At 38.3% G+C, this 25,202-nt stretch overlaps 1 protein-coding gene across 1 annotated transcript in view; it reads right to left on the reverse strand.

Annotated features, from left to right (window-relative positions):
• Positions 1 to 22,823, reverse strand: part of iqca1 (IQ motif containing with AAA domain 1) — a 120,113-nt gene extending 97,290 nt beyond the window's left edge. The window contains exons 1-8 of the mRNA XM_062998096.1: positions 22,765 to 22,823; positions 18,802 to 19,189; positions 16,453 to 16,572; positions 14,675 to 14,857; positions 12,495 to 12,566; positions 10,764 to 10,966; positions 6,271 to 6,355; positions 917 to 1,045 (exon numbers count right to left, since the gene is read on the reverse strand). Coding sequence (XP_062854166.1) covers positions 917 to 1,045; positions 6,271 to 6,355; positions 10,764 to 10,966; positions 12,495 to 12,566; positions 14,675 to 14,857; positions 16,453 to 16,572; positions 18,802 to 19,189; positions 22,765 to 22,823 — 1,239 coding nt within the window. The remainder of the gene's footprint in view (positions 1 to 916; positions 1,046 to 6,270; positions 6,356 to 10,763; positions 10,967 to 12,494; positions 12,567 to 14,674; positions 14,858 to 16,452; positions 16,573 to 18,801; positions 19,190 to 22,764) is intronic.
• Between the last annotated feature and the right edge of the window lie 2,379 nt (positions 22,824 to 25,202).

The raw sequence follows: 25,202 nt of genomic DNA on the forward strand, positions 1-25,202 counted from the left end.
AAAATGCTGTCTGGTAAGGCACCGTAAAGCTGAACGGTATTTTGACAGAATAATAGCATTCAGTGCGGCACAACTTTTCTCACAAAAAAAAAAAAAAAATATGGCAGACGGTGCAGAGAAATGAACGCAGTTATTTTCAAATGTAAATAAATTATTTATTTTTTAATTTGTATAAACTTGCCATTTAGTGTCATTTATTTGACATTAATTTAACCGTTTTCGGTACACGGAGGGAGATGTTAGTTGAGATGCTAGCGCGTTGTGCCACCCCATCCCATTGGTTTAAATGGCATGAGGCTAACTGTGTTAGCTTAGTAAGCGAAAACAGATGGAATCGCTGTCTAAGTAGTGCGTTTGAATAACCTGACTTATAAGTCAATGACTTAGAACCATCTCTACTTAGGCAGCTGCCTCTGTAGGCAGTAAGACAGCAAGGCAGCTCACACCCTATATGTGTACGGGTGTCCACATACTTTTGGTAGTGTAATTTTCTAAAGGTTAATGTGGTCTGAAGAGATTGATACGACTTTACCAAAAACAACTGTTTCCCTCAGCTTATTTTAAGGAACAAAAAGGAGAATTACAAGACGACTTGATTTCACCTCATTTGAAATCACTTGAAAGTCAATGAGGTTACTAGGGAAACTGAACGAGACACAGTGGAAGTACTTCACCAAGAAGAAAGGGCTAGTGCTTTCCCAATGAGGGAGTAAATGGCAACTGTGGGATCTGGCCTTTGAGACTCCTAATGGCTCACATGACTTGATTACCTTGTCATGACAAATAAGGGCATTTGTGTAATTGGACACTTATACAGAGCAGTTAACTCTTTAGTTATGAATCCTTAATGAGGTTTACTATTGATTTCTTAAGCCCATGTGTTCCTGTAATCTTTTCCATCAATATGTGACCTTACCTCCTTCTCAGCTTTCTTGCTTTTGCCTTTTGACTTGCCCTTCTTGTCCTTACGTTCATTCTTGTCTTTTTTCTTCTTAGATTTCTTCTTCTGCCTCTCTTCTAATTTAGCAGCAAGCTCAGCAGCAACCTGCACAATAATGCCAAGTTCACACGTTCATGTTGTTCAGATCACTGTACAGTTCATACTAAACAACTGGATCTCTTGTACTGGGGAGTCTTTGTGATTTTCACACTACACGACTGATCGGCAATAGGGGGTCACACACTAGACGATCAGGAGGAATCTCAGACGAGTCTATCTGGTCTCCCAAATTACGTTTTGTCACGAAAACACATGCAAGAAGTGACAGGGGGTTTAGTGATACCATGTCATCACGCCAGCAGGAAGCGAGTGATCAAAGTTGTTTGAGCATTGATGTGTAGCATAAAAGCAAGTAGGAAAAATAAATGAATCTGGGTGAAGGAGTGGATTTGTCTACGTGGCCAGCAAGGATATTTTGTTCCGCAGAGAGACTTGGAAGTCCAATATATATATATATATATATATATATATATATATATATATATATATATATATATATATATATATATATATATATATATATACAGTGTATCACAAAAGTGAGTACACCCCTCACATTTCTGCAGATATTTAAGTATATCTTTTCATGGGAGAACACTGACAAAATGACACTTTGACACAATGAAAAGTAGACTGTGTGCAGCTTATATAAGAGTGTAAATTTATTCTTCCCTCAAAATAACTCAATATACAGCCATTAATGTCTAAACCACCAGCAACAAAAGTGAGTACACCCCTTAGTGAAAGTTCCTGAAGTGTCAATATTTTGTGTGGCCACCATTATTTCCCAGAACTGCCTTAACTCTCCTGGGCATGGAGTTTACCAGAGCTTCACAGGTTGCCACTGGAATGCTTTTCCACTCCTCCATGACGACATCACGGAGCTGGCGGATATTCGAGACTTTGTGCTCCTCCACCTTCCGCTTGAGGATGCCCCAAAGATGTTCTATTGGGTTTAGGTCTGGAGACATGCTTGGCCAGTCCATCACCTTTACCCTCAGCCTCTTCAATAAAGCAGTGGTCGTCTTAGAGGTGTGTTTGGGGTCATTATCATGCTGGAACACTGCCCTGCGACCCAGTTTCCGGAGGGAGGGGATCATGCTCTGCTTCAGTATTTCACAGTACATATTGGAGTTCATGTGTCCCTCAATGAAATGTAACTCCCCAACACCTGCTGCACTCATGCAGCCCCAGACCATGGCATTCCCACCACCATGCTTGACTGTAGGCATGACACTCTTATCTTTGTACTCCTCACCTGATTGCCGCCACACATGCTTGAGACCATCTGAACCAAACAAATTAATCTTGGTCTCATCAGACCATAGGACATGGTTCCAGTAATCCATGTCCTTTGTTGACATGTCTTCAGCAAACTGTTTGCGGGCTTTCTTGTGTAGAGACTTCAGAAGAGGCTTCCTTCTGGGGTGACAGCCATGCAGACCAATTTGATGTAGTGTGCGGCGTATGGTCTGAGCACTGACAGGCTGACCCCCCACCTTTTCAATCTCTGCAGCAATGCTGACAGCACTCCTGCACCTATCTTTCAAAGACAGCAGTTGGATGTGACGCTGAGCACGTGCACTCAGCTTCTTTGGACGACCAACGCGAGGTCTGTTCTGAGTGGACCCTGCTCTTTTAAAACGCTGGATGATCTTGGCCACTGTGCTGCAGCTCAGTTTCAGGGTGTTGGCAATCTTCTTGTAGCCTTGGCCATCTTCATGTAGCGCAACAATTCGTCTTTTAAGATCCTCAGAGAGTTCTTTGCCATGAGGTGCCATGTTGGAACTTTCAGTGACCAGTATGAGAGAGTGTGAGAGCTGTACTACTAAATTGAACACACCTGCTCCCTATGCACACCTGAGACCTAGTAACACTAACAAATCACATGACATTTTGGAGGAAAAATGACAAGCAGTGCTCAATTTGGACATTTAGGGGTGTAGTCTCTTAGGGGTGTACTCACTTTTGTTGCCGGTGGTTTAGACATTAATGGCTGTATATTGAGTTATTTTGAGGGAAGAATAAATTTACACTGTTATATAAGCTGCACACAGACTACTTTTCATTGTGTCAAAGTGTCATTTTGTCAGTGTTGTCCCATGAAAAGATATACTTAAATATCTGCAGAAATGTGAGGGGTGTACTCACTTTTGTGATACACTGTATATATACTGTATATATATACTGTATATATATATATATATATATATATATATATATATATATATATATATATATATATATAGTATATATATATATATATACTGATCAGCCATAACATTAAAACCACCTCCTTGTTTCTACACTCACTGTCCATTTCATCAGCTCCACTTACCATATAGAAGCACTTTGTAGTTCTACAATTACTGACTGTAGTCCGTCTGTTTATCTACATACCTTTTTAGCCTGCTTTCACCCTGTTCTTCAATGGTCAGGACCCCCACAGGACCACCACAGAGCAGGTATTATTTAGGTGGTGGATGATTCTCAGCACTGACAATGACATGGTGGTGGTGTGTTAGTGTGTGTTATGCTGGTATGAGTGGATCAGACAGCAGCGCTGCTGGAGTTTTTAAATACTGTGTCCACTCACTGTCCACTCTATTAGACACTCCTACCTAGGTGGTCCACCTTGTAGATGTAAAGTCAGAGACGATCGCTCATCTATTGCTGCTGTTTGAGTTGGTCATCTTCTAAACCTTCATCAGTGGTCACAGGACGCTGCCCATGGGGCGCTGTTGGCTGGATATTTTTGGTTGGTGGACTATTCTCAGTCCAGCAGTGACAGAGAGATGTTTAAAAACTCCAGCAGCGCTGCTGTGTCTTATCCACTCATACCAGCACAACACACACTAACACACCACCATGTCAGTGATAGCAAGTGATAGCTCAGTGGTTAAGGTACTGGACTAGTAAACAGAATGTTGCCGGTTCAAGCCCCGCCACCATCAAGTTGCCACTGTTGGGTCCCTGAGCAAGGCCCTTAACCCTCAATTGCTCATCGTGTTCCGCTCATTGTGTAAGTCGCTTTGGATAAAAGCGTCTGCTAAATGCTGAAAATGTAAATGTAAATGTCAGTGTCACTGCAGTGCTGAGAATGATCCATCACCTAAATAATACCTGCTCTGTAGTGGTCCTGGGAGAGTCCTGACCATTGAAGAACAGCATGAAAGGTGGCTAACAAAGCATGCAGAGAAACAGATGGACTACAGTCAGTAATTGTAGAACTACAAAGTGCTCCTATATGGTAAGTGGAGCTGATAAAATGGACAGTGAGTGTAGAAACAAGGAGGTGGTTTTAATGTTATGGCTGATCGGTGTATATTTTGCAATGCAACATTGCTATTATGGTTTGGCATGGAAGCCACAAATACTGTAAAGCTTGTGTGTGCCGATGTATTCTGATATAAACTATATTATGCCCCGGATTCACATAGTTACAACTCCTCCCCCAGGTTTCCCTTCTGTATCTTGCCTTCAAAACAATCACAACCTGATCGCAACACCTTTAACACTACATGATTTTGAGTCAATATTTTTTTTGAGTCTGCGATCAAGTCAAATCGTTGAACAGTTCACACATAGCCACTGAGAGCCCACTTTCAAGCCCCGAGTGAACCCCGAGTGCCTCAGAGCTGTCACATCTAGCGGCAACCTGTCAGCGAGCGAAAATCAGGGCACAAATTGTGTAGTGTGAACTAAGCATTAGCAACACACTTTAATAAACTGTTCATTTCCAGTGTGGGCAAGAAACATGTTCAGTCAATTTAAAAATTCAACATTAAACTGTATTGGTCCTCAGTAACAGTAACTGATTTAATGATGAATTTACCATGAACTAAAATGTACATTCATTATAAGGCCAAAGTGATTTGAACACCCCTCCTGTTTATTTGATTCAGATGCTTTAGCCACACATATTTCTAACAGGTGTTAGAAATTATCTGTAAGTGTAAAGTAATGTATAGTGTGTGTGTGCGCATATACTTTATTTTATCACACTTTCATGTTTTACGAACCATGGCTCCCAGCAGTAGTGCGCTAGTGTAATTTACCACTGCGCTACCCAAGGGCACATATGCCGCTGTGCACAAAGCAAGGTTCATAAAGGTATAGTTTGTTAAGTTTGGTGTGGAGGATCTTAAGCAACATGGAAAGAGTACTGACCCCAACCCATTAAAAACCTTTCTAATGAACTTCAACCTTTACTGAGAGACAAGCCTTCTCTTCCAACAATAATGCCTGCTTTTGCTTAAATGATCACAAATTCCTACAGTCCTACCCAGAACAGTAAAGGCTGTTCTAGGTGCAAAGAAGGGTTACCTAGATTTGTATGCCCAGGGTTTTGGAATCGGATGTTCCACAAGCCCATGGTCAAGTGTCCACATACTTTTGGCCATATACACCGATCAGGCATAACGTTATGACCACCTCCTTGTTTCTACACTCACTGTCCATTTTATCAGCTCCACTTACCATATAGGAGCACTTTGTAGTTCTACAATTACTGACTGTACTCCATCTATTTCTCTACATACTTTTTTAGCCTGCTTTCACCCTGTTTTTCATTGGTCAGACCACAAAGCAGGTATTATTTAGGTGGTGGATCATTCTCAGCACTGCAGTGACAATGACATGGTGGTGGCGTGTTAGTGTGTGTTGTGCTTGTATGAGTGGATTAGACACAGCAGCGCTGCTGGAGTTTTTAAATACCGTGTCCACTCTATTAAACACTCCTACCTAGTTGGTCCACCCTGTAGACGTAAAGTCAGAGACGATCGCTCATCTATTGCTGCTGTTTGAGTTGGTCATCTTCTAGACCTTCATCAGTGGTCACAGGATGCTGCCCATAGGGCGATGTTGGCTGGATGTTTTTGGTTGGTGGACTATACTCAGTCCAGCAGGGACAGTGAGGTGTTTAAAAACTCCATCAGCGCTGCTGTGTCTTATCCACTTATACTAACACACCACCACCATGTCAGAGTCACTGCAGCGCTGAGAATGACCCACCACCCAAATAATACCTGCTCTGTGGGGGTCCTGACCATTGATGAACAGCATGAAAGGGGGCTAAAAAAGTATGGACTACAGTCAGTAATTGTAGAACTTTTAGTGCTTCTATATGGTAAGTGGAGCTGATAAAATGGACAGTGAGTGTAGAAACAAGGAGGTGGTCATAATGTTATGCCTGATTGGTGTATATCTAATGATTAAATATCATTAACTGATTTTAAATTTTATTTAATTTTGATGTTAGATGTGTTGACCTGCTCTGGTGTCTTTTGTGCAAATAGGGAAGCCGATCCTCCATCCTCCTGACTTGGGAAATCCGGGAACTTTCCAGTAGCATCTCTGCAATTCAACAAGGAGGCTGCATGTTAATATGCTTAAGAAAAATCACACATAGTCATGAAGCACAATAAAGCCATACAATCGATCATTTTCAACTCATTTACTGAGACCACCTAGTAAAATCTTAAAGTTCAATATACACATTACACTCCAACCTTCAACTGACCTTGTTAATTCTAAAATAAGAAATACCTCATTCAATTAACCCTTTTATAACCTTTTATAAATCCCTATGAAACATAAATCCTGGGATTTGCTCTGATAATTAACCCCAAATTCTTTCAGGATTTTGCACCCATTCTCAGAAGGCCAGCTAGGTATGTTAAAGGGCATTTGGTCTGTTTTCTCTCTCTTTTAAGCCAGCATGTCCATGCTCAGTATCAACATCAACCCATTTCTAAGAAGTGGTCAACCCATGGATCTTCCTGTTATGGTGAATATAAATTTCGGTAATGTATATAACCCAAAGATTTTTTTTTACAATGGACATCGACAGGCTATACGCCTAGATAGAGATAAAAAAAACAGCCTGCAGGATCGGTCATATTTGAACTGTGAACCTTGGTTACATTAGCCAGATCTAGCTGTGATTCTCAGGGGATTTCTGGCAAGTTTAGAGTAACAGGCTAAAAATGTCAGGTCTCAGCTCTCACTTCTGCTTAAATTAATCAGAAGCAGGTTGACTCCACCTCTTACACCAAAAAACATGCTACTTCCCTCAGCTGTAGAGATTTGTCTTTATTTATTAATGCACTACATATTGTGGACATCTGACCATGAGCTTGTTGGAAATTCTTTAAAAGATTTGCCCCCTTGAGGCAATAACATCCTCCACTCTTTTATCTTTGAATGGACCACACTGAATGGTCTTTTTGACTGAATGGGCAAACATTCTGTAGAAACAAGATGTTTGCCCATTCAGTCAAAACGTCAGTTCAATGTGGTGAGGCACCGATGTTGGATGAAAAAACCTGACATTCAAATTCATCCCAAATATGTTAAATGAACTTGAAGTCTGGACTCTATGCAAGCAACAAATCAGGTCAGACACTGATGTCGAACAAAAAAGACTTGTTTGCAATTGTTTCACCTTATCCTAAAGGTGTTGAGGTCATGTTCTCCACACCATACACATCAAAGCAAGTGTTTATGCATAAACCCAGTTTCAAAAAAGTTAAGATACCAGGTAAAATGCCAAAGAACATTGTCTGGAACACAATTCAAAACAAGAAATGGGCAAATTAAGATCATTAAAGATGTGAACCACAGGAGGACAACATCTAAAAATGTGATGCTGTCATGATGTGTATATTAATGAAAATTAATGTGTTTATTAATAAAATGCTTAGTTGCTAACAAGCAAAGATGGGTAGCGTATTCCAACAGTTTAAGAACTTTATTTAATGCATGATTGTAATTTTATATTACATTTATATTATATTAATTTGAAATATATGTACAGTATGTATGTTTAAAAAATCAGATAATCCAAATGCAATGGCCAGTGAATACAGGAAAACTTTTACATATGTGAAGGCACCATTAATGCTGAGGACCATATTTATTTGTTTATTAGGGTTTTTAACGTCATGTTTTACACACTTTGGTTACATTCATGACAGAAACGGTAGTTACTAGTTACATAAGGTTCACCAGTTTAACTTTAATATCATATGCATGGACAATTTTGTATCTCCAGTTCACCTCACTTGCATGTCTTTGGACAGTGGGAGGAAACATGACCCGGGGAGAACATGCAAACTCCTGAGAAATATACATTTTAAAGCAACATATGCTGCAATGTGGACAGTATATTCTCAGGGACATTCCTGCTTGTTTAGCCACATTCTTCATGTGTTATAAGTGCATGGCTTTAATGTAAATGAATGGCCAGACTTGTCTTTCTACAATACAGATCAAGGATTTGCAAACTATTGCTTTGTTTTATTTGCATGTTTCCTACAGTCCAACCATTTTTGGAATGGTGTTGTACCTTGCTTTGTGGCAAAAGTTTGTGGAAGGCTTTTTCCTGTTGTAGCATGACTGTGGCTATGCTGACAATGTTGAAGCATGTGATTTATGCATGTCAGCCATGGTTGACACATGAACACCTGAACTTATGAAATAATTAGAAAAATGTGTCCATATACTTTTGGCCATATAGTGTATATGGCATATGGCATTAGTAAACCAGAAAAATGTAGACTAGAGTCTGTACATAATGCTAACAGCTGTGCCATAATTTCCGATTGGATAATGTGTGTCCTTGTAACCGATCAAACATGACTCAAGTCATTTTCTTTCTTTACAATGTTATGTCTGGTTAATTATTCCTCTGTCAAATTAATTCATCTAATCTAACTTGATCAGTCAATATAAACCACACCAGCATGCGCACTTCAGCCATGCAGGTCCTGACACTGCATCAAACACATACTGTACAACCTAATTTAAATAAATTATATATAAATCTATATGAGCATATATCTTGTATAAATAATTTAAATCACGTATATAAACCTTTATAACACAAAAAGTTCATTGTGAACAGGGTGCTGCTGAAGTGTCCACAGAGACACTTGTGGGTCCATCTGAGAGGTCTTTTCAGGACAATGTGCATCACCATTAAAATAGCTGCTCATAAATCAACCTGGAATGTACTAATCAGCCCCATCCAATTATGAACTGCACATGAGCTGACCAAACACAAACATTAGCTTAGTGTAAACTCTAAATAAGCCCACAGCCACCATGGGTTACATTCCAACCTCTAAGCTACAGACTCAGAGACAAAACAAGTGAGAAAGCTCACATTTGGAGCAGGATAATGCTTGACCCAAACATAGATGGAGCGCAAAGCCCTGGTGAATGAAGACCAGTGAAGCATGGGATAAATGAGAGATTAGCTAAAGGATACAAGGGTTAGAGGAAGTGTGAGAGACAGAAGATTACTAGATATGCACTGAGCGTAGAACTACTGAATGAAAAATTGTTGAGGTAGTAACAATGAGAAACAATTTCAAAGAGAAACATATAGTGTCGACAATCAGACAGTATTCAAGCGCCTAGACCTTTTCATTTTTTGTCTTCCAGCCCAGTGAAAACATTTGGGGGTGAATTGGCATGTTAACTGATCAGTGTCTAGGTCTGAGGCACTGACTCCATAACATATAAATATGGTTTTGGAATGGGATCTCCAACAAGCTTATCATTAAGTCTCTACATACTTTTGGTCATACAGTAATTGCACCTCATGCCACCGTGCCGTCATCGCTTTGTGATGGTTGGCTGCACAGATGGGTCAGTTTTCTTTAATGCCTTCTGTCTCATGTTTCCTGTAGCAGACTAGACCCAAATAATGCAGTGCATATTGTGATGATGTCAATCCAGCTTAATCTTGGTCTTCCTCATCTCCTAAGTCCTGTCATAACACAACCTTCAATGTTGTCAAATGGGTGCTGCATCACATGCCCAAGGTAACATTACTTGTGGGACTTAATGTGGTTCAGTAGTTTTCTGTTCTGGTCATCTTGTAAACCTGCTCAGTGGTCATCATCTTCCTCCATGCGATTTTCTGCAGTTTTCTGATGCACTTGTTCTCAAAAGCCAGAATAAGTCTTTTTCCTCTTCAGTGTCCAGGATTCAAATCCTTATGTGGCTACTGGCCAGACCAAGGCTTTCATTGACTGTAGTTTGGTGATGATGCTAATTGACTTGTTTTCCATATTCTTGTCAATTTGACCATCACCTTCATGTCTATAGCCATTCTGGACTTCACCACACCAGTACAGTCTGCAATATTTAATACTCTGCTTTCTAAACATAAGTGGGAGTCCACTTGTTCCAACAGTCTTCAATACTTCTTTAGTGTTCGCCATCACTTTCATACATATAAATACAACTGTGTCACAAGTTTTCATACAGGTTTTAAGAGAGTCAGATGCATCTTGATGTCAGTAATCACTAAGAGCTGGCTACCTACCCTACCCATAGTCACCCTGAACTCGAGATGGAAGTGTGCAATAAGCAAATAGAACAACATAAGGGAGAAGATTAAAATGTCATTTGGGGCACAGCCTCTATATGCACTATATACATTGTAGCAATGAATTTAAAATAATTCAAACAGTAACTAGCAAACCAAAGTCAGCTACCTAGCTAAAGAAACTTTACAACCAATCATTTATTACCCACCTAGCTTAATTTTTAAATTATAACACATGTATCTGTGTAGATGTAAAAAAAGGTCATACTGAGTTTTCAGGCTTTGATTCTGAAAACTCTAAATAAACTTGATCTGACAGGTTTAACTATAAGTTGCTATTACACAGTGTCACAAATAACTATTTTTTAAGGAAAATTATACACAGATGTGAAATGGCAAGTATTAACACTTGTAGCGGTTTACCTGCATTCAAGGAACCACTGGCGTATCTGGTCCTGGAGTGTTTCCTTTATATCCAGGCCCTCTACTTTGTGAACTGACTCCTTAATGGTGATTAAGGCCTGCTGGTACTCTGCTTCATGCTTCTCCTGAATATTTTGCCTACTGATCTCCGTGTGCTGAGCTTGCTGCTGTGCAGGACTGGGGGCTGGATGTTGAGGTGGCATCTATGGACAATGGACATTAACACATATTAACATCTAATTCAATGTAAAGGTAAATCAACAGTTTTTTTTTCTTTTTTGTGTATGTGCTTAATGCACTAGTGTTAAATAAAATCACTGTAAGATTAACCAGTCTCTATGTAACTATGAAGATCACTTCTACTACGGAACTACAGGAAATCATACAATAAGATTCAAATCCACTTTTACATTTTAGTGGCAAATTATCACAGCATTCTGTGTAGATTTTAAATTAGCACTCTGCCATAGATGACCTAATGTGTATAGTGACTAAATGAATCTAATAATTCAGATTTACAGGTTGCAAACTGAATGAGCTTGCTCTGGATCTGCAACGTTAACTCTAGTTCTGGTTTGACTGCATTTGTCTCAAGCTATGGTCCTAATCTCAGGTAAAATCAGAGCAAATATTGAAAAACCAGAATCAAGCCACTATAGTAAATATAAATAGAAAGTATGTTGTTCAATGGAAGTCAGTCATTTTTAGAAGAAAACATCCTCAAATTTGAAAATACTTATTTAAGTAAAAAGTTGACTTTTTGGTTGCATAAGGGAACGTGTGTATGCACAAATGTATATTTCGAATATTGCTTTAAAAAACATGGAGGCAAAATTAGTTTGATTTATTTCATTTCCATCAACAGCTTTATCCACTAATTGAAACACTGGGTGAAAAGCAGGAATATCATGGACAGAGTGTCAATCTATTGCAGGGCTTTAGTCACTCACCCACTTCTCCCAAACATAGCCAATTACATATGCTTGTGCAAATGCTCGGTAGGCCAACAGCAGTGGTGGGCTAGTGTAAAAGGCCATTGTACCACCCAAAGATTTGCTTTTTATAAAAGACTAGTGTTTCCAAAAATCACTTTTGTTCTAATCCTAATTGTTGTAGCATTGCCAGAAAAAAATTTAATGAAAGAATATAATTAATACACATCGAACATCAAACTGCAATCAGTTTATGACTGTATGGCTAAAAGTGCAAACCCCTTAATATTTGAGCTTTTTAATAATTTCATAGCATTAATAAAAAATATACTCCACACAGTTAGACATTGCCTGCATTTGGTTTAAGAAACAAAGGCTATATTGGGCAAATGAGGTGTTGTTTTTACAAAAGGTACTCATGGCTTTGGGGAAATAGTGGCAGTACAGGAAAAGGTTAGATTTCATGATACAAAGTATGCAGTTTACACAGTCACCTAACACAAGAATAATCACAAAGCCCTGCTGGTTTAACCGCTAATAAGAAATTATAAAAATTTTAAATATAGCTATTAAAAAAAGCAAAACAAAATAAAAGCATTAGAAACTTCCAGGTATACAGAGCATCAAATTTAGGCCTAGACCTCTATTGTAATGTGGGGTGAAAAGACTTGTACTGCAATTTCATTTGCTTACAGACACTAGAGGTTCAAAATATTTTCAAGACAACATAAAAAAATCAACCTGTTGAAAAAGGAAATGTTTTATAAACAATGCATTAGCAGGGTATCCTGGTACGAACCATTCCCAAAAATATCATTTCCTCCAGACGCTCTTGCTTAGTCCTCTTCCTCTGCTGGTAACCACGCCACACCTACAACAGGGCACAGTAACAACACAACACAGTCACACACTCCTTGAATGACTCCCGAACTTGCATGAAAAAGAGCTTGGGGCTCTGAGCACAGATGCCAGAATGATAATATCAGAGTTTTGATTATTAATTTTTTTTCTTCATTAACAAACACAGTACACAGTGTCTTCTACCCCTTGACCAGCATTACTTTTTGGCTGAAAGGAATGTAATTTGGCTGGTTGTGTAATCAAAAAGTTAGGAGTTTAGTTTTGAGTGATACAAAATGATGAGAATTAGAACACAACCATGCTGACCAAGTTGTATAACACAGCGCCAAGCTGTATAATCCCAGGACTTAAGATTTTGGCTCATAAACAGAGAAAAGCAGTTTAATTTTTATTGAAGACTTTGCTGCCTCTGCGTGAGGGCAACCGTGATCCCAGCACAATACTTAAGGCTTGCTGGATAAAAGGGATTAAGTCTCCTGGATTTCAAACCCCAGAAATAGAAGAGAATGGGAAGGGCAAACAGAGTGGAGATTAAGCTTCCTAAACCCAGTAAATCACTTGCATATACTAACAGAACTGTGGTAAAAAGTTCAACATCACGGACTAAGAGGCCTTAGACATGGAATATGTAGTAACTGCCATAGTAGATAAAGGAAAGCCATGCTGTTTTGCTTTTTTCTGCAGTACTAGTTCTCTGTTTCAACAATTGTCTGTTTCTCACGCAAAGGCAAACAGTCTTAGATCTTTTCAATCATATCTACTATCTCTATAGGGATAGGTGAATTTCTTGGTTCAGTAACCACATACGTCAAGCCAAGTAAATTGTTGGCTCAGATTACATGATTAGGACGGTGGAAAAATGCCTAAAATCCAAGAACATTGTCTTTCTCACATCTCTCATCGGTAAGGCGCTAATCTGCATCAGGGGAACAAAAAAAGTCATAAGAACATTATCCACACAGATAAATTGGGCATGTATCTTTCATGCATGGTACAGATTAAATTACATCTGTAATCCCTCACGAGTAGACCTGGCATTACAGTCCGTACTGTCCATGACCGCACATGTGGGCATTATGCCCATGGGAGTTCAAGCTTAGGTTGAGCCACTGTCAAAATCTCTGTTTTTTTCCTCTTTTTCCTTAACATGGTAAAAAGTATGTCGATAACTGTCCAAATCGGTAGATTTAGCTATATATACGCTTTATGAGCCAAAAATCTAAGTTAAATCTAGTTAATGTATTTTGCAATGTATTATTAAATATTTAGTATTTCCTAGTACTTGGTATGTTCCCCCTTTTGTACTCAAGCTAGAATTGAATCCCCAAGTTCAAAATCTGATAATCTATGTAATCCCAGCATAATTTTACAATAGTCCAAAGAGCATTTTGTCATATTACTGAATGACATTTGCATGCTTTGCCCCAATAAATGCTCGAAAGGGTTTAGGATAGGTGACTGTGGAGGATCATCCATGACAGTCAGCACTCCTTGATCAACTTCAGTTGATCAGTCTTTATGTAGTTGCTGCATAGTTTAAAATAATTAAAATATTTAATTAAATTCAACAAAACTGCAAGTTAAATGAATTTTTACTAGTAGTCCAAGACTTCCCCCACTGTATATAGTAACAATTTACTTGAACCATCTGTCATTACAGTGATATAAGCATCTCACAAACCTGTCATGTCAGATGCCATATGCCGTCATGAATGGTCAAAACAGTACAGATCCTTTACTATTACAATGTTGCATTAACAGTATTTGTAATTATAACAGATTTTATGATACACTATATGGCCAAAAGTATATGGACCCGCTCATCATGTGGTAATTTAGCCAAACCTATTGGGCAGCACGGTGGCACAGTGGGTAGCACTGCCGCCTCACAGCAAGAAAGTCTTGGTGTGATTCCCAGGTGGAGTGGTACGGGTCCTTTATGTGAAGAGTTTGCATGAGCTCCGGTTTCCTCCCACAGTCAAAAGACATGCAAGTGAGGTAAATTGGAGATACTAATTGTTCACGCCTGATACTTTTGTTTATAGTGTATTTCATACAGTGTATGCAAAACATAATATACAGTAACTCTATATTTTGACTTCTCTAGTCGTTCTGTACCTTCTGTATGAGAGTAGCCAACAGGTTTGGGTCTTGCGTACTTTTACTCTCTTGTCGCTGGCCTCTCCTTTCCTCCTGTCGGATTTCCCTCATAAATCGAGCTCTGAGGCGTCCCTGCCGGGCACGTTCACTTATCTGCAGCAACTGCACTGCTCTTTCCACAGACATAGTCTGCAGTGGTACCTTCAAGCAGAAGTACACATAAGGATTTATCAAATAGTACAGCATTTATATATGTTACACTGTGATGTTAGCAAAATATATTCATTTAAGAATATTTTCTGACCTTTACATACTGCATATATGAGCCAAATATAAGCCTTTAGAGTTTAATTACTATGGGCTATATCCAGCGTTGGCAACTTAATTGGCAAACAGTAAACAGACTAGCTCTAAGCAACTGTGCAATTATTTTGTATGGGTGTTCAAGGATTAACCGTATTCAAGGTGATCCAAAAAGGGCCTTTGTGGAAGTTATGTGTGTCATGAATCAAACAAGGCACTTCAGCCAGGTCACAATATCCCCACTGTGGTATATGGTGATGATAGTATCATGTTATATCATGTTATAAGTTTATCACAGAAAGTGGCAATTTGGTGTGAAATTATGAGAAGATAAAGATTAACAGTTTATAGAGTTATTGGATTGCAAGCTGTCCCACACTGCCTGGAAGCTTAAATTTGAAAGGAAGTTTGTCTTTTAAAAACAATGCAAAATTAATGCAAAGCACTGCAACAGCAACACAACAGTCTAAATATCAGAAAGGCATCTCGTACCTGTTTGTTTTAAATATCCACTTAATTATTAGCATATTGATATACACTGATCAGCCATAACATTAAAACCACCTCCGTGTTTCTACACTTACTGTCCATTTTATCAGCTCCACTTACCATATAGAAGCACTTTGTAGTTCTACAATTACTGATTGTAATCCATCGGTTTCTTTACGTACTTTTTTAAGCCTACTTTTACTCTGTTCTTCATTGGTCAGGACCTCCACAGGACCACCACAGAGCAGGTATTATTTAGGTGGTGGATCATTCTCAGCACTGCAGTGCTACACTAACACAACACATGGTGGTGGTGTGTTAGTGTGTGTTGTGCTGGTTTGAGTGGATCAGACACAGCAGTGCTGATGGAGTTTTTAAATACCATGTCCAATCACTGTCCACTCTATTAGACACTCCTACCTAGTTGGGCCACCTTGTAGATGTAAGGTCGGAGATGATCGTTCATCTATTTCTGCTGTTTGAGTTGGTCATCTTCTAAACCTTCATCAGTGGTCAAAGGACGCTGCCTATGGGGCACTGTTGGCTGGATATTTTTGGTTGGTGGACTATTTTCAGCCCAGCAGTGACAGTGAGGTGTTTAAAAATTCCAGCAGCACTGCTGTGTCTTATCCACTCATACCAGCACAACACACACTAACACACCACCACCATGGCATTGTCACTGCAGCCCTGAGAATGGCAAATAATACCTGCTCTGTGGTGGTCCTGGGAAAGTCCTGACCATTGAAGAACAGCATGAAAGGGGGCTAACAAAGCATGCAGAGAAACAGATGGACTACAGTCAGTAATTGTAGAACTACAAAGTGCTTCTATATGTTAAGTGGAGCCGCTAAAATGAACAATGTGTGTAGAAACAAGGAGGTGGTTTTAATGTTATGGCTAATCGGTGTATGTACAGAACTCTCTTCCATGCTGCGGAAAAACTTAGATCAAAATATGTAGTTTTTTATAAAGGGTGTCTTCATGAAGAGTAATATACATACTGGTTCTGGATCTATGTTTTCCTTTTTAACCAGAATATGAGCCAGCATCTTCTCTCTCTCTTTCAGTATTTTCATCCTCTCTCTTAAAAAATAGTGTGGAATGGGCACCTCCAGGTCTTCCTGTGAAGAGCACAAAAGATTTAATCTTGACTCATGCTCGGCATAAAATGGGTGTAGCCGGTGGAAACCTGCACAGAATTACTGGTGTAGATCACATGCAACCTCAATTAGCTTTGCACTTAATTCAAAGCAGTGATTTGTTTTAACTGAGTATTAGTTTCATGTGATGTATAGGGTGCTTTCCTGTAATAGCTGTGGATAAAAAAAGATCTAAAGAGATATTAAACTTGTATGATGATAGGCTTAATCAAGTCTTAAACTGCACTCAAAGATGACATGTACAAATCTCTTAAATGCAAGTTATGTGCATATTAAAGTATTACAAGCATTACAAGTGGAGTCCAAGCACTAGACGTATTTTGAATCTGGGAATTTCTCTCTCGGCTTGTTTAAAAAAGGCAAATCTGATTAACAGAATGCAAATTAACAGTGGGCAAAACAAGTACTGAACCACTTTTTAAAAATTTAATATACTGTACAATCTCAATAAGATGTTTTACCTTAAAGAATTTTATACTTATTAACACTGTTATTATTAAATACACATTATGAAGTTATTATGAAGTGTGGATCAGGCAAATGCCCCCCCTCCCCCCAGGTAATGCTGTCATAATTGGGTATAAGAGAAGCATTAACAAAAGATTCGGTTGTTTGAAAGCAAGAATGGGTTTAGGGTGGCACGGTGGCTCAGTGGGTAGCACTGTCGCCTCACAGCAAGAAGGTCCTGGGTTCGATCTCCAGGTGGAGCGGTCCGGGTCCTTTCTGTGTGGAGTTTGCATGTTCTCCCCACGTCTGAGTGAGTTTCCTCCACATGTCCAAAGACACACAGTCAGGTAAATTGGAGATACAAAATTATCCATGACTGTGTTTGACATTGAACTTATGAACTGATGAACCTTGTGTAACTACCTGTTCTGTCATGAAATGAACCAAAGTGTGTAAAACATGCTAATGTGTAAAATCCTAAGAAATAAGAATGAGTCTATGTACCCCACCCTGCAAAGTACTGCTTAGGCAAATAGTCCAACCAATTTTAGAATACACAACTGCAAGGAATTTACAGATTCCACATATTTAATATAACACCATGGGCTTAGAAATCCTTTTCAGTTAAAACAATATGTTGCTGCATTTACAAATGAAAATACAAGTGCAACATTTCGCAATGCTAAGTGGAGACCAGATATCAACAACATTCAAACATTTCACTAACTTCTCCTCCTAAACACTGGAAACGTGTTATATAATGAAACCTATTTCACCAAGTTTTCTATTTGCAGCACTGATTCGTCTGACAATTGTCTGGATTTTGAAAAGTTTGATCTTAGTCAGTCTGGTCCAAAAGACTATCTATCTATTTTCTGCCAACATCTGGAAGAAAACACAAACTGTCACTTTATAATGGGAAGATATTTGTCTTGATGATCAGATGTAATCCAACAACCACCAAAAACAGATCAGCTATTAATTTGAAAGCTGCTGGAACACAGGTGTCCTCATCAAGTGAGCTTTACCCTGATTAGGGCTTAGAGGCTACCATACACAAAGGAAGCTTGAAATTTATTGCTGATTACATGAGAAAAAAGATAAATCAAATTTTACTTCTCTGCTCAATAGCTTCTAACCCCAAGACAATATAATGCGTAATAATGTAATAACACTGAAGCCAGTGTTACTTTTGTTTCAGCAGCTTCTAAATGATGGCACAACCATCATTTTTGGTAGTTCTGACCATTCAGATTCCACTCAAGATAAAAAGACAGTTTGGGGTTTCTTCTTACCTGTGCAGAAACCACTGTTTCATGTACTTTGTAACTGGTGCAGTCAAATTAGCACAAGCAAATTACCAGCAAGTCCGAAGTCAAACTAACTAGTAGGAAATTGTGTTAAAATAACTTTTTACACCAGCAAATAAATAAGCTACATTGTTAAAGTTAAGTTAAAGTGTTTTTGCACAAAGTAGTATGTGTCATTTATGAATCAGTTAATTAATAACTGAAACACTAAAATCCCATGAGCTACTTGTGAGTTACACTGAATTAATATTAATTTGGTTTAATATATACGGTATGTATTGAGACAGTTTGTACTAACTGTGACTTAACAGTGAAACCCTTTTAATGTGTGAAGTAAACAGAGAATACTGGTCAATTAATATGCAAATTAGCCTGAGTTCTTAATTGGTGCTTAAGTTGTTCTGGTTTCTGTACAGTGTACAAGCTCACTTACTGGTGTCATCTTCAGGTCTTGTAGCAAATCATCGAAGTAGTGAAACTCCGAGTACTCTAGATCTACCATCTCGTTTTTCAGCTCCACCAATCTCCCCATGACTCCTTCCAGGACGTGTCGTACCACACGTCTCTTCTGGGGATGAACCATTTGGTCGTAGGTTGCTTCCAGAGCCCGGAAGATCTGGAGATAACGGAGGTAAAATGTGGCAAGTGTATGGAAGACCTGCAAACGGTCCTTCTGGGGACGGGGCTGAGTCAGGGGTATCTCATCTTCTAGCAGATCCTCTAGGGCCCCCTGGGCATCTGCCCAAACTTTGCCATAAGCCCTAAGAACAACAAAACAATAATGGATTTTAAATTGGTAACATAAATGTAAATAATGTTTCCTTTAATTGTTTTACACACTAGAATATTGTCTAGGGAAGTACAAATTCTGCAGAGCAGGATGCTTAAGGCTACAGATTGTATTGCCACTCCTGACAATGGTAAAAACTGGGAAGGGTAGAGCAGCAATGACATAAAACTGTCTAAAGTGAATGGTCATAACAGCTGATATAATGTATAATAACAGCAATGTTTTTAGTTACGGTGATTGTCATGACCATATCTATAATATAAAATCTTATAGCAGCTTCTTAGCATCTGACGTAATTTGACCCAGCTGTCATACCAAGTGCCACTATACATCAGTATACAATTATACTGTTATAATACACAGTCACACCTAACAGCTGTATTAAATCATTGCTAATAAAAAAATATATAAATGATATGCTTGTTTGTGGCAACAGTTTGGGAAAGGCGTCTTCCTATTCCAGCATTCCACATTGTTTGGTGTGGAGGACCTTTAGTGGCCTGCACAAAGCCCTGACCTCAACCCCACTAAATACATCTGGGATAAATTAGAACAGCTGTATGCCAGATCTTCCTGCCCAACGTCAGTACCTGATCTCACAAATGCTTTTTTGATGTATTGGGTATGTTACCCCAGACACACTCCATAATTTTGTGAAAAGGCTTTTCATAAGAGGCCAACTAGAAATGAGTGCTCATGGTTTTGAAATGGGATGTCCAACAAGCTCATGGTTAGGTTTACACATACTTTTGGCCAAAGAGGTGGCTGAGATATTGTGCATCACAACAGATGGTCTACTAACAGTAAATGTATAGATATAAAAGTGTGACTTAATGGTAAGTGTAGCTAATGAACTGACACATGATAATTAAAGTGGAGTATTAACTGTGTTTCAGGTAATAATTAAAAAACTTGTTAATAATTAGCGGCCAATTTGTGGTAAATAACTTCTCTAAAACTGCAAGAAGCTGCAGCATGCTCAGAAATGGGGTTTGTAGAAAAACTCCCACATGGAGAGAATTAATGCTCACGAGGCACAGGTGATTGTCAATTAAGAGAAACTGACACATCAACGATCTTCACCTCTGTGTCCCCTCTGCCGGCAATAAATGGCAAAGCAGTAGTACACAACTCCCATGTGACTCGGTGCCAAACTTATTCAGCAGCTGAGCCACATTGCTCTTTTCACCTTGCACAGGATGGTCAACACCTTTTCAATAAAAGCAGGTTACAGTTTAGTACTTAGCCTGTACAAGACACTGACACACCTGCCTCATGGGAGATTACTAAACTCACTGTGATAGTATTAGTAACCCAGGCCACATTTTGTCCAGTTTGCCTACACAGCAAAACCTGGTGCACTGAGAAAAAAAACACAGGATTAAGCAAGTTTGGTTAGGTGGACATAAACCCCTGACATTTATTTTTTTTCATTTCAATTTCTTAAGAACAATACACATTGCTCCAGCAGATGCCTATTCGCTCTGTAAACCCTCCTGTGTGTGGGAGTCGCCTTTGTGTATCCCGTAAGAGTTCAGCGCAAGGGTGAAACTACTGTCTTTTCGTATTCTGATGGGAACCATACAGTAAGAGCCCTGCATGGGTAAGACCACTCAAACACCCTTGGTTGTAAGGGGCGACCAAATCAAAGGACAAAGTACCTTGTGGGAGTGTGTGGGGGGATGGGGAGGAGCCCGTGGGTGGAGATTGGGGGAGCGCTTCTAAGGAAACATTTACAATAAAACTGGGAGGGAACCTCTTGAATACCCTAACTTGCAGGGCCAAAGGTAGAGCAGTTGGGCCAAAGAGGTTACTGTATGAGTGAAAGAACACAATGCTGACATTGCCCAGTATGCTAGAAAAATTTCCTAGTGGAGCATTTTCTGAGGTGTTGCCCAGAATCTCTTGTGCAGATGTCTCAAAGTGTGTTGATACTGGTGGAGGTGTTTGCTGACCGCAAACTTTCTACTCATTTTTTACATTCTGCTCACACTGTGGTGGGAATACAAAAGCATTGGAGCCACATGTTGTCATAGGAACTGCAATACAATGTAGCCTTTCTCTCCCGCGATTTCTCGAGGCAATACGGCTCGTACTGTGCACTTTAGTTTGTGGTCTGTGTGCATTGGCATTTAAATTTGTACATAATGTTTTGTACATTTGAAAAAGCTTGTCCCAAACCTTAAACAAGTTTATTTATGCAATTCAACTGAGACATTAAATGTAAAAAAGAATGTTCAATATTTATCAGTGCATTTATAGAACATTAATGAATTGTTATTAGATTAAACACAAACATAATTGAAAAATTTAGCTAACAAATAATAACTTATACTAAATACATATTATATCTTCTAATTACTGTTTATTGATTCTGTGCCCATTTAAGTAGCCTAGTTTGACTGAACCCATCAAAATTATACTATTTAACCAAAAGTATGTTTCCCGTAGGGAAAGTCAGTTATTACAGCAGCTCCAGATACATTAAAGCAAAAAGTATTAAAGTACAAAATACAAAAGTACAAAGTATTAAGTACAGGAGTATTCAAGTACAAAGTATTAAGTACAGGAGTATTCAAGTACAAAGTATTAAAGTACACAAGTAATGTTGTACAAGCTATGTAATTAAATAAATAGAATAAGAAATGTAGTATGTAATATGTAAAAACTTTAAAAAGTGTCATTGCTGTAAATATGATCAGATTAGATATGTAATATGTAATATACTATTACATATTATACTATACATGTGGATATGTTGTGTGTATGTTGGCCCCTTAACTGTAAGCTTTTTAAACATCCCATTCTAAACTTTAGCTATTAATAAGAAGCTGGCCTTTTCCATTATGGTTATAACATTTTGGAGTGAGTCTGTTGGAATTTGTTCTTATTTAGTTAAAAGAGCATTTGTGAGGTCAGGCACTGATGTTAGACGAGAATGCCTGACCTGCAATTAAAGTTCCAACTAATCTGAAATGTGGACAATGGGGTTGAGGTCAGCGCTCTGTGCAGACCACTGGACCACTCCTCCACAACATATTTGTTAAATCTGACTAGACATCTTGCACTGTTTTAGATCTTCCAGGATGAATATTTTTCTTCTCCTAATTAAACCTTCCCCCTTTTTACCTACTGCAGCTTTAACATTGCACCTGCTATATTTTTGCATAATGCAATATATTTAAGAAAATGTGCTCTTTTTTATACTGAGTTAGGACACAGTGTAACTAATCAAAAGACCAGAATGGTTCTAACATAAAAATTACTGTTATAAGTGTGCGTAAATTGCATCTAAATGAATTGCATTTGCACACTTATTGCCAAGTAATGTAAAACACAACTTTGCTGATAATGTGTACACGTGTAAAGTGTGTCGACTCAATGCAATCTTTCCTCAGTGTCCAATGAAATCTTGGCATTAACAATTTAATTACCATACCTGTGTGACATCCTTTAAGCAATTTCCACACGTCAGTGCGCTTTAAATAAATCCGTCTCCGCTTGCACAACAGGAACCACTGGACAAAACCACACTCATGCCATGCACATTGTGCACGATTTAATTAAACTAGAACTTTATGAAATCCTCCTGCATGACTAATGGACCTGCTGACTTTCTGTCCGCGCGCTCCGGGTAGTTTGGTAGACGCTCGCACCGCTGCCATGGCGACGAGATCAAAGCGTTTTCACTGTGAGCGCGCGGGCGCAGGCTCGGACGCGGCAGGATCAGCTGGAGGCGCGCTCTGCATACAGAGCTTTAAAAACTGCATACAATACTCATTCCATTAATCCTAGCGTTTATCTAGTCGAGTATTTCAGTTCATCTTATCTTATCACGGAATAAAATAACCTTAAGTGATTTTAAAGCAATTAAACTTCAGTTCTGTGCTGCAACGAGACGCCGCTTCGCGCCCTGTTTGTTCTTTGTATTCTAATGAGTGAACGCATTCTTAACTAGTGTCAAAATCATGCAGTGCACCTCCTTTCAGGTAAATCCCTATGCAACGTGCCCCACAACATGTCTTTTGTTTTGGAAGCACATAAGTTGCACGAATAAGATTTACTCAACCATGAAGACAGTGCGTGTTTTATTTCAAGTTTGGCCTCTTTATGTTACATGCATGGTCTAAATTTATGTGATAATTTAATCAACAGTATCAGTGCATCTGTAGTGTAGATGCTATGTGGCAATTGATTCTTATTTATCACTGTGTTGATGGGTTTCAGTAAAATGCACATATTCAGGTCTGTTATCGCTTTCAAACAGTACTTTTGCACCCTCATAAAGAAAAATAAATAGATATAAAATATATCAGACATAGGTATGGATGAGTGTAATAGTGGTAATATACTAGCAATATAATAGCAATATATGTAGATAAAATAATATAGATTATAACCGATATATACATACAGGTATGAATACAAGAATTTAAATATCAAGAAGGAATATGTAGTCCTGGAAATGGCAGTACAAATGTGTGTTTGAAATATTGTGATACATACTGGATATTGCAGCTGGATATTTCATATATGCATGTTTTAATACATTTATGTAAACAAGTTGCAAGACTTTCCATTTACACATTAAGTAATAATTAGGACAAACTACACCTTGAAGGAAATTTACTGCTTAAAAAGTGATAATTTTATAGATATTTTTTTCAAAAATTTACAAATCAATAAGTTGTTTTTTATTGGGTTAAAATTATTTCTTTTTACTATTTTTATTTCTTTAATTTGGAGGTTTCCTTATACCCAATAAAATAAAAACATTTTTAGAATCTTACACTTTATTTAGCCAAATCTTTTAAATCTGTATTTATTTAACATGTGTTTACTATTCATTCATTTTTTTGTGTTTTGAGTTCCATCATCTTCATGTATTTTATAATATAATATACACAATATGGCCTAAAGTATGTTTGTTTGACAGTCCATTCCAAAACCATGAGCATTAATATGGAGTTGCCTCTCATTTACGGCTGTTAACCCGATTTTCCAAGAATATTTTGCTATTTGTCTGTGGGAATTTGTGCCTTTTCAGCCCATTTGTAGGGTCAAGCACTGATGTTGGATAAGAAGGCCTAGCTCAGTTTGAAATTATCCCATACTAACATTGAATGCAGGGCAGGAAAACACCCTAAACAATCACTCATTTACTCACTGACTCACAACAGCTTCAATGTTTTGGGAGTTTCGAGTACACAGGAAGAATATGCCAAAATCCACACAGATGGTAACTGGAGAAGAGGAACAATCTTAATTTACTAGGACTGGAAAGCTTATTATTATTATTATCAGGTAGTACTAGTTACAGTATTGTAACTTTTTACATCATTAATTATTGCATTTATTTTTAAACTTTTGGGCCATGTGCAGGACCCCCTACAAAACCGCAGTCCTGCAATTTCCTTTCTTTAAACACATCAAATCCATCCCATGAAAACACTGAAATGTATATTAAATAAGTATGATCAATGATTATAAATTCTGTATGTTGGCCATCTGGGACTAAAGTCTGTATGATAGATGTGCATTAAGGTGCCGATTGTCTGAAACTTATAACGCTTTGTCAAGCCTGTGGTCTTTGCATGGACTGTAATTTATAGTGTGGATTACAGTCATTATATACATAGAACCTGTGGGCTGCATGATCCGTCATGGATTCCAGCAATAAGGTAAAAAAAAATGCAGTTTTCACAGATGGTAAATGTAAAGTACAGCTATGTTTATATTTCACCTATAGATCTTACACTTAATTGTATACTGTATACTCTGACAGTAGAAATGTGACTACTGGTAGACATGTGGTTCTCTTGTTTTTATTGCATTAAAGGTACATCATTACTGTACTGTAATTTGTTCTGGAAAAGTTATTTCAAATTGACATACCAGAACAGCTAATTTGTGATTAGGGTCATTATTAAACCATGCACAAGAAAAGTCATTTAATACATTTAATTTTTTTTTAATCTGACACTGAGAAGAACTATAAAATACATGAAACGTTTTATCTACAAAAAGTACTACGTTGTATTATA

Source organism: Trichomycterus rosablanca, chromosome 6 (genome assembly GCF_030014385.1).
Source record: "Trichomycterus rosablanca isolate fTriRos1 chromosome 6, fTriRos1.hap1, whole genome shotgun sequence".
In the NCBI taxonomy this organism is placed as follows: domain Eukaryota; kingdom Metazoa; phylum Chordata; class Actinopteri; order Siluriformes; family Trichomycteridae; genus Trichomycterus; species Trichomycterus rosablanca.